The sequence below is a fragment of the Oncorhynchus mykiss genome, chromosome 24 (assembly GCF_013265735.2).
Source record: "Oncorhynchus mykiss isolate Arlee chromosome 24, USDA_OmykA_1.1, whole genome shotgun sequence".
Lineage (NCBI taxonomy): Eukaryota > Metazoa > Chordata > Actinopteri > Salmoniformes > Salmonidae > Oncorhynchus > Oncorhynchus mykiss.
In genome coordinates this window covers 23,236,431-23,248,670 of record NC_048588.1, presented here as the reverse complement: position 1 = coordinate 23,248,670, position 12,240 = coordinate 23,236,431, and the positions used below count along the sequence as shown (strand labels likewise).

The following is a 12,240-nucleotide window of genomic DNA, read 5'->3' as shown; positions in this document are numbered from 1 at the left end:
GCATCGGCAGGACATAACCGCTACGTCCAGTAAGACGAGGGGTGGTGTCTATTTGTCAATAACAGCTGGTGCGCGATGTCTAATATCAAGGAAGTCTCGAGGTATTGCTCACCTGAGGTACAGTATCTCATGATAAGCTGTAGACCACACTATCTACCAAGAGAGTTTTCATCTACATTTTTCATGGTTGTCTATTTATCACCACAAACCGATGCTGGCACTAAGACCACACTCAATGAGCTGTATACGGCCATAAGCAAATTAGAAAATACTCATCCAGAAGCGGTGCTGCTAGTGGCCGGGGACTTTAATATAGGTAAACTTAAATCTGTTTTTACCTCATTTCTACTTGCTTCGAGGAAAGCAACACTGAAGCATGCATGAGAGCACCAGCTGTTCTGGAATGACTGTGTGATCATGCTCTCTATAGCCGCAGTGAGTATGACCTTTAAACAGGTCAACATTCACAAGGTCGCTGGATTACCAGGCAGTGTACTCAGAGCATGCACGAACGAACTGTCAAGTATCTTCACTGACCTTTAAAATATATATATATATATATATATATATATATATATATATTTTTAACCTTTATTTAAGCAGGTAGGCTAGTTGAAAACAAGTTCTCATTTACAACTGCGACCTGGCCAAGATAAAGCAAAGCAGTGCGACACAAACAACAACAGAGTTACATAAACAGAAATAGAGTCAATAATACAATAGAAAATGTCTATATACAGTGTGTGCAAATGAGGTAGGATAAGGGAGGTAAAGGAAATAAATAGGCCATAGTGGCGAAATAATTACAATTTAGCAATTAAACACTGGAGTGATAGATGTGCAGTAGATGAGTGTGCAAGTAGAGGTACTGGGGTGCGAAGGAGCAAAATAAATAACAGTATGGGGATGAGGTAGTTGGATGGGCTATGTACAGGTGCAGTGATCTGTGAGCTGCTCTGACAGCTGGTGCTTAAAGTTAGTGAGGGAGATATGAGTCTCCAGCTTCATTGATTTTTGCAGTTCATTCCAGTCATTGGCAGCAGAGAACTGGAAGGAAAGGCGGCCAAAGGAGGAATTGACTTTGGGGGTGACCAGTGAAATATACAGTGCCTTGCGAAAGTATTCGGCCCCCTTGAACTTTGCGACCTTTTGCCACATTTCAGGCTTCAAACATAAAGATATAAAACTGTATTTTTTTGTGAAGAATCAACAACAAGTAGGACACAATCATGAAGTGGAACGACATTTATTGGATATTTCAAACTTTTTTAACAAATCAAAAACTGAAAAATTGGGCGTGCAAAATTATTCAGCCCCCTTAAGTTAATACTTTGTAGTGCCACCTTTTGCTGCGATTACAGCTGTAAGTCGCTTGGGGTATGTCTCTATCAGTTTTGCACATCGAGAGACTGAATTTTTTTCCCATTCCTCCTTGCAAAACAGCTCGAGCTCAGTGAGGTTGGATGGAGAGCATTTGTGAACAGCAGTTTTCAGTTCTTTCCACAGATTCTCGATTGGATTCAGGTCTGGACTTTGACTTGGCCATTCTAACACCTGGATATGTTTATTTTTGAGCCATTCCATTGTAGATTTTGCTTTATGTTTTGGATCATTGTCTTGTTGGAAGACAAATCTCCGTCCCAGTCTCAGGTCTTTTGCAGACTCCATCAGGTTTTCTTCCAGAATGGTCCTGTATTTGGCTCCATCCATCTTCCCATCAATTTTAACCATCTTCCCTGTCCCTGCTGAAGAAAAGCAGGCCCAAACCATGATGCTGCCACCACCATGTTTGACAGTGGGGATGGTGTGTTCAGCTGTGTTGCTTTTACGCTAAACATAACGTCTTGCAATGTTGCCAAAAAGTTCAATTTTGGTTTCATCTGACCAGAGCACCTTCTTCCACATGTTTGGTGTGTCTCCCAGGTGGCTTGTGGCAAACTTTAAACGACACTTTTTATGGATATCTTTAAGAAATGGCTTTCCCCTTGCCACTCTTCCACAAAGGCCAGATTTGTGCAATATACGACTGATTGTTGTCCTATGGACAGAGTCTCCCACCTCAGCTGTAGATCTCTGCAGTTCATCCAGAGTGATCATGGGCCTCTTGGCTGCATCTTTGATCAGTCTTCTCCTTGTATGAGCTGAAAGTTTAGAGGGACGGCCAGGTCTTGGTAGATTTGCAGTGGTCTGATACTCCTTTCATTTCAATATTATCGCTTGCACAGTGCTACTTGGGATGTTTAAAGCTTGGGAAATCTTTTTGTATCCAAATCCGGCTTTAAACTTCTTCACAGCAGTATCTCGGACCTGCCTGGTGTGTTCCTTGTTCTTCATGATGCTCTCTGCGCTTTTAACGGACCTCTGAGACTATCACAGTGCAGGTGCATTTATAAGGAGACTTGATTACACACAGGTGGATTGTATTTATCATCATTAGTCATTTAGGTCAACATTGGATCATTCAGAGATCCTCACTGAACTTCTGGAGAGAGTTTGCTGCACTGAAAGTAAAGGGGCTGAATAATTTTGCACGCCCAATTTTTTAGTTTTTGATTTGTTAAAAAAGTTTGAAATATCCAATGAATGTCGTTCCACTTCATGATTGTGTCCCACTTGTTGTTGATTCTTCACAAAAAAATACAGTTTTATATCTTTATGTTTGAAGCCTGAAATGTGGCAAAAGGTCGCAAAGTTCAAGGGGGCCGAATACTTTCGCAAGGCACTGTACCTGCTGGAGCGCGTGCTACGAGTGGGTGCTGCTATGGTGACCAGTGAGCTTAGATAAGGCGGGGCTTTACCTAGCAAAGACTTAAAGATGACCTGGAGCCAGTGTGTTTGGCAACGAATATGAAGCGAGGGCCAGCCAACGAGAGCCAGCCAAGGAGAGCATACAGGTCGCAGTGGTGGGTAGCATATGGGGCTTTGGTAACAAAACGGACGGCATTGTGATAAACTGCATCCAATTTGCAAGGTAGAGTGTTGGAAGCTATTTTGTAAATGACATCGCCGAAGTCAGGGGTCGGTAGGATAGTCAGTTTTACAAGGGTATGTTTGGCAGCATGAGTGAAGGATGATTTGTTGCGAAATAGGAAGCTGATTCTAGATTTCATTTTGGATTGGAAATGCTTAATGTGAGTTTGGAAGGAGAGTTTAGCGTCTAACCAGACACCTAGGTATTTGTAGTTGTCCACTTATTGTAAGTCAGAACCGTCCAGAGTAGTGATGCTGGATGGGTGTGCAGGTGTTTTTAACCTCTCCCTGACCGAGTCTGTAATACCAACATGTTTCAAACAGACCGCCATAGTCCCTGTGCCCAAGAAAGCAACGGTAACCTGCCTAAATGACTACCTCCCTGTAGCACTCACGTTTGTATTCATGAAGTGCTTTTAAAGGCTGGTCATGGCTCACATCGACATCATCATCCCGGAAACCCTAGACCCTCTCCAATTTGCATATATCCCCAACAGATCCACAGATGATGCAATCTCAATCGCCCTCCACACTGCCCTTTCTCACCTGGACAAAAGGAACACCTATGTGAGAATGCTGTTCATTGACTACAGCTCAGCGTTCAACACCATAGTGCACACAAAGCTCATCACTAAGTTAAAGACCCTGGGACCAAACACCTCTCTCTGCAACTGGATCCTGGACTTCCTGTCGCGCCGTCACCAGGTGGTAAGGGTAGGCAATAACACATCTGCTACGCTGATCCTCAACACAGGTGCCTTCAGGGGTGAGTGCTTAGTCCCCTTCTGTACTCCCTGTTCACTCATGACTGCGCGGCCAAGCAAGATTCCAACACCATCATTAAGTTTGCTGACGACAACAACGGTGGTAGGTCTGATTACCGACAACCTCAACCTCAACGTCAGCAAGACAAAGGAGCTGATCGTGGACTACAGGAAAATGAGGGCCGAACACGCCCCCATTCACATTGACGGGGCTGAAGTGGAGCAGGTCGAGAGTTTCAAGTTCCTTGGTGTCCACATCACCAACAAACTCTTATGGTCCAAACACACCAAGATTGCTCAGTTTGGCCTGGCGGCCAGCTCTAGGAAGAGTCTTGGTGGTTCCAAACTTCTTCCATTTAAGAATGATGGGAAACCACTCTTCTTGTGGACCTTCAATGCTGCAGAAATGTTTTGGTACCCTTGCCCAGATCTACTGACAATTCCTTTGAAATCATGGTAATTTGTACATGTAGGTAGGGGTAAAGTGACTATGCAAATATAATTAACAGTGACTATCAGCACTGTAAAAACCCTTTCTGGTACAGTGCATTCGGAAAGTATTCAGACACCTTTCCTTTTTCCACATTTTGTTTTGTTACTGTTATTCTAAAATAGATTAAAACAACATTTTCCTCATCAATCGACAAACAATACCCAATAATAACAAAGCAAAACCAGTTTTTTAAAAATGTATTACAAATAGAAAACAGATACCTTATTTACATACAGTGGGGCAAAAAAGTATTTAGTCAGCCACCAATTGTGCAAGTTCTCCCACTTAAAAAGATGAGAGAGGCCTGTAATTTTCATCATAGGTACACTTCAACTATGACAGACAAAATGAGAAAAAAAATCCAGAAAATCACATTGTAGAATTTTTAATGAATCTATTTGCAAATTATGGTGGAAAATAAGTATTTGGTCAATAACAAAAGATTATCTCAATACTTTGTTATATACCCTTTGTTGGCAATGACAGAGGTCAAACGTTTTCTGTAAGTCTTCACAAGGTTTTCACACACTGTTGCTGGTATTTTGGCCCATTCCTCCATGCAGATCTCCTCTAGAGCAGTGATGTTTTTGTGCTGTTGCTGGGCAACACGGACTTTCAACTCCCTCCAAAGATTTTTTATGAGGTTGAGATCTGGAGACTGGCTAGGCCACTCCAGGACCTTGAAATGCTTCTTACGAAGCCACTCCTTTGTTGCCCGGGCGGTGTGTTTGGGATCAGTGTCATGCTGAAAGACCCAGCCACGTTTCATCTTCAATGCCCTTGCTGATGGAAGGAGGTTTTCACTCAAAATCTCAAGACAAATTGCCCCATTCATTATTTCCTTTACACGGATCAGTCGTCCGGGTCCCTTTGCAGAAAAATAGCCCCAAAGCATGATGTTTCCACCCCCATGCTTCACAGTAGGTATGGTGTTCATGGATGCAACTCAGCATTCTTTGTCCTCCAAACACGACAAGTTGAGATTTTACCAAAAAGTTATATTTTGGTTTCATCTGACCATATGACATTCTCCCAATCTTTTCTGGATCATCCAAATGCTCTCTAGCAAACTTCAGACGGGCCTGGACATGTACTGGCTTAAGCAGGGGGACGTCTGGCACTGCAGGATTTGAGACCCTGGCGGCGTAGTGTGTTACTGATGGTAGGCTTTGTTACTTTGGTCCCAGCTCTCTGCAGGTCATTCACTAGGTCCCCCAGTTTGGTTCTGGGATTTTTGCTCACCGTTCTTGTGATCATTTTGACCCCACGGGGTGAGATCTTGCGTCGAGCCCCAGATCGAGGGAGATTATCAGTGGTCTTGTATGTCTTCCATTTCCTAATACTTGCTCCCACAGTTGATTTCTTCAAACCAAGCTGCTTACCTATTGCAGATTCAGTCTTCCCAGCCTGGTGCAGGTCTACAATTTTGTTTCTGGTGTCCTTTGACACCCCTTTGGTCTTGGCCATAGTGGAGTTTGGAGTGCGACTGTTTGAGGTTGTGGACGGTTGTCTTTTATACTGATAAGTTCAAACAGGTGCCATTAATACAGGTAACGAGTGGAGGACAGAGGAGCCTCTTAAACAAGAAGTTAAAGGTCTGTGAGAGCCAGAAATCTTGCTTGTTTGTAGGTGACCAAATACTTATTTTCCATCATAATTTGCAAATAAATTCATAAAAAATCCTACAATGTGATTTTCTGGATTTTTTTTCTCATTTTGTCTGTCATAGTTGAAGTGTACCTATGATGAAAATTACAGGCCTCTCTCATCTTTTAAGTGGGAGAACTTGCACAATTGATGGCTGACTAAATACTTTTTTGCCCCACTGTAAGTATTCAGACCCTTTGCTATGAGACTCAAAATTGAGTTCAGGTGCATCCTGTTCCATTGATCATCCTTGAGATGTATCTACAACTTGATTGGATTTCACCTGTGGTAAATTCAATTGATTGGACATGATCTGAATAATTATGTAAATGTCATATTTCAGTTTATATTTTTGATAAAAAGGATTAAACAAAAATATGTGATCTATTTTAGAATAAGGCTCTAAAGTAAAAAATAAAAATAAAAATGGAAATAGTGAAGGGATCTGAATGCTTTCCGAATGCAATGTACATCATTGTTTTTTTTCTTCTTCTTCTTGGCAGTAAAAATGCCAACAGTTGATTTTATAGAGGGGCATGCTTGCTGAATGACATCATGTTAACATATTACTTGTTGAGTTGGGAACATTTTTATTGAAATCGGCTTTGCTTATAATACGTACGATTTGTCTGCCTGATAGACATGGGGGTTGATTAGACTGGACTATGAGAAGGAATTATGGCTAAGTTCATTTCCATTTCAATGACTGAAACTAAAACTGCCAGGTCAGCAGTGTGTACTTTATATCCCCATACCATTGGCAGTTTGGAATATTTAGTAGGAAATGTACACTATATCCTTGCGTATTTCCAGGTTGTAATGTGAATTATTTTCTCCACTGTTCCTAATACAGCATTAGCAGACAAACAGAGCTCTTCTTCAAACTGGATGATTTCTTCTGGCGACAACATCAGTCCACATTAGCGTTGCCCTACGGTATTAAAGGAAGTGGTATGTTCTCTCATTTCATTGTGTCATTTCTTTGTTTTCCTCTCTTTCCCACAAAGCACAAAGACTTTAATGGAACATGTTAATGAAAATATATTTAATTCTAATTACACTTTTATTTAAAAAAGGTATTGATACCACCCAGGTTCTCACTATCGCTCCCTATCTTTGATAAACACCAATATTAAATGTTTTTTTTTCCAAAATGTTGTCGTCTCAAGTCTTACTTACCCAAATTGATCCACATGGACCAAATCGGGTTTGTTAAAAAGTGTTTATCCTTGGATAACCTCCATCGACTATTACATATCTTCGATGCTTCATCAGAAACAACAGCTCCTTGGGCTGTATTACCTCTTGATGCAGAAATAGCTTTTGATAGTCTAGAATGGTCACATCTCTGCTCTGTCTTGGAACATATAGGAATTGTCTCCAATTACATGAATATTATTAAAATACTATATGTCAATCCCTCAGCCATAGTTATAACAGGCAATATCTCATTTGTTCCATTCAGAATCACTAGAAGTAGCAGACGAGGCGATCCAATTTTGACATTGCAAATCTTATTGTCCGTGGAACGTCTGGCCCAGGCAATTCGTCAATCGTAGGAATTAACACAAATTTCTCTCAAATCTACAGTTCACTTAATCTCATTAGATGCAGACAATACTTTACTATATGTAGACAATGTATCTCAATCGCTCCCAAACGCATTGAAGATAAATTCAGCTTCATCTCAAGTTATAAAACTAGTCTAACCAAATCAGTGCTGCTGCCTCTCAAGACCCGATGGAGGACTCTATCTCTATTTATGGAATCCATGTTGTTTACCATTTGAAATATTTGGGAGAAGGTATATTTCCTTCTTTATATAAAACCATTGCCAGAAACTTCAACAGAACGCTCAAATCAATGAAATCTGACCTCAATAGATGGAATTATATCCCAATTGCTTTAACCGTCAAAATGAATATATTGCCACTGCTAAATTTCTGTAGTTTAATTCTTCCCATGGCTCCTCTTTGTATCCCGCTATTGGGATACAATTCATTGTGCGGTTGTAAAATGTATATTGCAAGGAAAGACGTTTGAGGACTATTTGTACCAAACTTTAAATTGTATTTCCAGGCGCTAGCGTTTCACCCCATCCTCAATTGGTTTAGACATGATTCTTCTGCCCCACCGGCTGAGTATAGAGAAATATGGTGTCTCCTATGGCCCTGGAAGAGGTGGTCTTCATTGATTTATCCCTTAAGACAATGTAAACTATGCTTTGGTCTTATTATTGCTCAAACTTTCTATTTGGTGCAAAATTGAAAAACAATGTAATTATGAATCAAAATGAGTGTTTTGCAATTATTAGTAATGTAAATTCTGCATTTCTTCAGTTTGATCTGTGAGTAAGAATGAATAAACTCAAACTCAACTAACAAACAAATGTATGCACTGTCATTCGAAAACGTAGCACCCAAGTCTTTGCAATCACAAAAAATCTCTCCTTACATCATCCCTCAGCACTTTGATGTGCGAGTCCAGGTATTTATATGCTGACCTCATGCCTCAACAAGCTTCTGATTGGTCCGAGTCAATACTCCTGGTCACCATTGATTGACAGATGTGTGAAGCAAATGTGCGTGCCCACAGAACAGTTTTTTGAGGTCAAGGGATGGTGTGAGAGAAACATCTGCATGAGCTTCGCCATCTACATAAAGAGATGAGCTCAGCCATCCGCATAAAGAGATGAGCTCAGCCATCCGCATAAAGAGATGAGCTCAGCCATCTGCATAAAGAGATGAGCTCAGCCATCCGCATAAAGAGATGAGCTCAGCCACCCGCATAAAGAGACGAGCTCAGCCATCCGCATAAAGAGATGAGCTCAGCCATCCGCATAAAGAGATGAGCTCAGCCATCCGCATAAAGAGATGAGCTCAGCCATCCGCATAAAGAGATGAGCTCAGCCATCCGCATAAAGAGATGAGCTCAGCCATCCGCATAAAGAGATGAGCTCAGCCATCCGCATAAAGAGACGAGCTCAGCCATCCGCATAAAGAGACGAGCTCAGCCACCCGCATAAAGAGATGAGCTCAGCCACCCGCATAAAGAGACGAGCTCAGCCATCCGCATAAAGAGACGAGCTCAGCCACCCGCATAAAGAGACGAGCTCAGCCACCCGCATAAAGAGACGAGCTCAGCCATCCGCATAAAGAGACGAGCTCAGCCACCCGCATAAAGAGACGAACTCAGCCATCCGCATAAAAAGACTAGCTCAGCCATCCGCATAAAAAGACTAGCTCAGCCATCCGCATAAAGAGACGAGCTCAGCCACCCGCATAAAGAGACGAACTCAGCCATCCGCATAAAGAGACGAGCTCAGCCATCCGCATAAAGAGACGAGCTCAGCCACCCGCATAAAGAGACGAACTCAGCCATCCGCATAAAAAGACTAGCTCAGCCATCCACATAAAGAGATGAGCTCAGCCATCCGCATAAAGAGATGAGCTCAGCCATCCGCATAAAGAGATGAGCTCAGCCATCCACATAAAGAGATGAGCTCAGCCATCTGCATAAAGAGATGAGCTCAGCCATCTGCATAAAGAGATGAGCTCAGCCATTCGCATAAAGAGATGAGCTCAGCCATCCGCATAAAGAGATGAGCTCAGCCATCCACATAAAGAGATGAGCTCAGCCATCTGCATAAAGAGATGAGCTCAGCCATTCGCATAAAGAGACGAACTCAGCCACCCGCATAAAGAGACGAACTCAGCCATCCGCATAAAAAGACTAGCTCAGCCATCCACATAAAGAGATGCGCGTGTAATTATTCAGCTGGCAATATTTTCAAGCTGGGATCAATTTTACAGCATGACGTCACAATGAAGAACGATCAGAACGATTGGGAACTATGTCACGCTGGGAAGATTTTTACATGACCCTCTGCAGTTAAATGTTTCTGGGGAAAAGTTACAAAATACATTTTGTGCAGAAATGTAACTTTTCAATGCTTTCCATTTATTTTGTTACTTAACAATGATAGCCCCTTGAATCTCTCAATCAGAGAAGATTTCTGCTGGCAGGAAGCAATGCTGCAAAAAACAAATGTGTCTCTATGATGGCAACCACCTCACTCTCTCCCATTTAACCAGTGGATACAGTTACTATTGGAAGTTATTGCATTAGGATTATCGACAGTGAGAATGAATGGTGCTAGTGAAGGAACAATTGAGGCCTGGAAAAATATACTTGACTCTGTAATGAACAATCTCCGTTAGGCAGGGTGGGAAGCGTAGTTTCTAGGTGGGGAGGGAGGATGCGGGCGGGTGGATAGGGCCTTAGGGGGGAATGGGTCAGGGTTATATTTGTATGCATTTTTATTGTTTTTGTACATGTAACGCCCCTCTGAAAAAGAAAAATTACATCTAAATACATATACATTTCATTCTCAGCCAAGCTCTACACGCTGTCAGTTCACCAAGAGTTGACTTGAGTCCCTTCCTGTTTTGTTTGGTCTAGTTACTTTTTGAATGAGCAGCCGTTTGCATATACTGCTATAAAAAGTCACCACTGTTCCCCTGCTATAAAGTAACACGTACTCTTTGGGGTTTTAGGCTGGGTATCTGTATAGCACTTTGTGACAGCTGATGATTCATAAGATACATTTCATTGAGAAGCATTATGGAGTCAATGTCCACTTTCCAGAAAACGTGTGCAACATTTATTGAGTTTATGACGAGTTAGCTGGAAACAGTATTGGGTCATTGGTCCTCTCAATATGGACTTCTCTATGTGAAGACAAACTGTCCTCAGCATCTGGGCTCCCGAGTGGCACAGCGGTCTAAGACACTGCATCTCAGTGCAAGAGGTGTCAGTCCCTGGTTCAAATCCAGGCTGTATCACATCCAGCTGTGATTTGGAGTCCAATAGGGCGGCGCATAATTGGCCCAGGTTTGGCTGGGGTAGGCCGTCATTGTAAATAAGAATGTGTTCTTAACTGACTTGCCTAGTTAAATAAATGTTTTTATCAGTCTGAGTGATCACACTTTATTAATCCCTCTCTCCTTTCCAGAGTTACTGCTGCTGAGAGTGTTAGCCATTATTGCCAATTACAAAATGCCGGCCAGCATTGATCGGTAAGTGTGATGAGTGTTTCTTAGCCATATTAGCAAGGTTTTTAACCTCTGGTGTGCTGTTTTAACCACTTTATTTCTTACAATAATTGTTAAGATCACAAAGAACCACCGATGGGGTGATATGCGTCTGAGAGCAATTTACACAAGGGTCATTTTTTTCTCATAACTCTCCACAATGTATTGTAGTGTAAATGCTGTGCTAACATAATGACTCAAATCATCCCTGTGGTGTGTGTATAATGGGTGGACAAGGAAGCTGCCTTACTTAATTTCAAGAAAGAATGCCAATTGTCAAACCAAGCAGTGTGACCAGTCATTATTACAATGGCAGTGTTGGAAAATGTCCAGTGGTTCTACTGTAGTGTGCAGTTACAGTCACCCCTCTGAAAGTGGTCTTGAACTCTAAAATTATAATACAGGCAACACTAAAGTAAATGGATTGTAATAATAGGAAGCAGTGAATTATACTGAACTTAATTTATTTTGATGTATTTCCTCAGTCTAGACTGCAGAACATGTGCAGTCATAGGAAATGGGTTTGCCATTAAAAACAGCTCCTTGGGGGGCGTCATCAACGAGTATGATGTGGTGATCCGGTAAGTATTAAGCCTAATGGTTCCATCCTGTTTTCTACCACAAAAATCTTCATTAAGTCCATCCTCCCTCCTCTTCTGTTGAACTATTCCCAGGACTCCTCATTTCTGTTTTATCCAATGATGTTCCTGCACAATTAATGGTGTTCCTAATCAATATCAGTACACAGAGTGCATTATATTGCAGACAGTACAGTCAAGAGCCATATCATTTGCAGACCTGCCAACATGCACGCATTTTACGTACCAGCTACACAATTCTCTGTCCATGTACGCAGGTACAAGATCCGAGTTAAAAGTACGCAGGAATGAATAGGGCCTGATTATTATTATTTTTGACATTTTATTTTAGTTTAAATCCACAGAGTAAATCTAACATCCCGATTATCGAGCTGCAACACACAAACATGTACAGAGTTTGTGTCAATAGACATGGAGATTAATGCATCATTATTGGACGTAGCTACCCCTTGTCTGCACCTCCTGTTTGTTGTGATGTTGAGTTTGCCGACTGTCAGCTGTACGTGAACACATGGACAAATCCCTTTTCGACTCCGTGTGTTGTGGAAAGGTCAACACTAATTGTTTCACGCTAACGTTAGCGAACATAGGATGGACATTCAGTGGGCTCTAAAGTGCCAGCAGTTCACTCGCATTTGCGAGTGAAAGAAATTAAATGCAAATACGAAAAATAA

At 41.7% G+C, this 12,240-nt stretch overlaps 1 protein-coding gene across 5 annotated transcripts in view; it reads left to right on the top strand.

The window, feature by feature from the left end:
- LOC110504038 (CMP-N-acetylneuraminate-beta-galactosamide-alpha-2,3-sialyltransferase 4) overlaps positions 1–12,240 on the top strand; it is a 68,393-nt gene that overhangs the window by 46,519 nt on the left and 9,634 nt on the right. For all 5 annotated transcript variants that reach the window (XM_021582838.2, XM_036961429.1, XM_021582840.2 and 2 more), the window contains 3 exons: positions 6,728–6,825; positions 10,889–10,952; positions 11,453–11,548. In XM_021582838.2, coding sequence (XP_021438513.1) covers positions 6,728–6,825; positions 10,889–10,952; positions 11,453–11,548 — 258 coding nt within the window. The remainder of the gene's footprint in view (positions 1–6,727; positions 6,826–10,888; positions 10,953–11,452; positions 11,549–12,240) is intronic.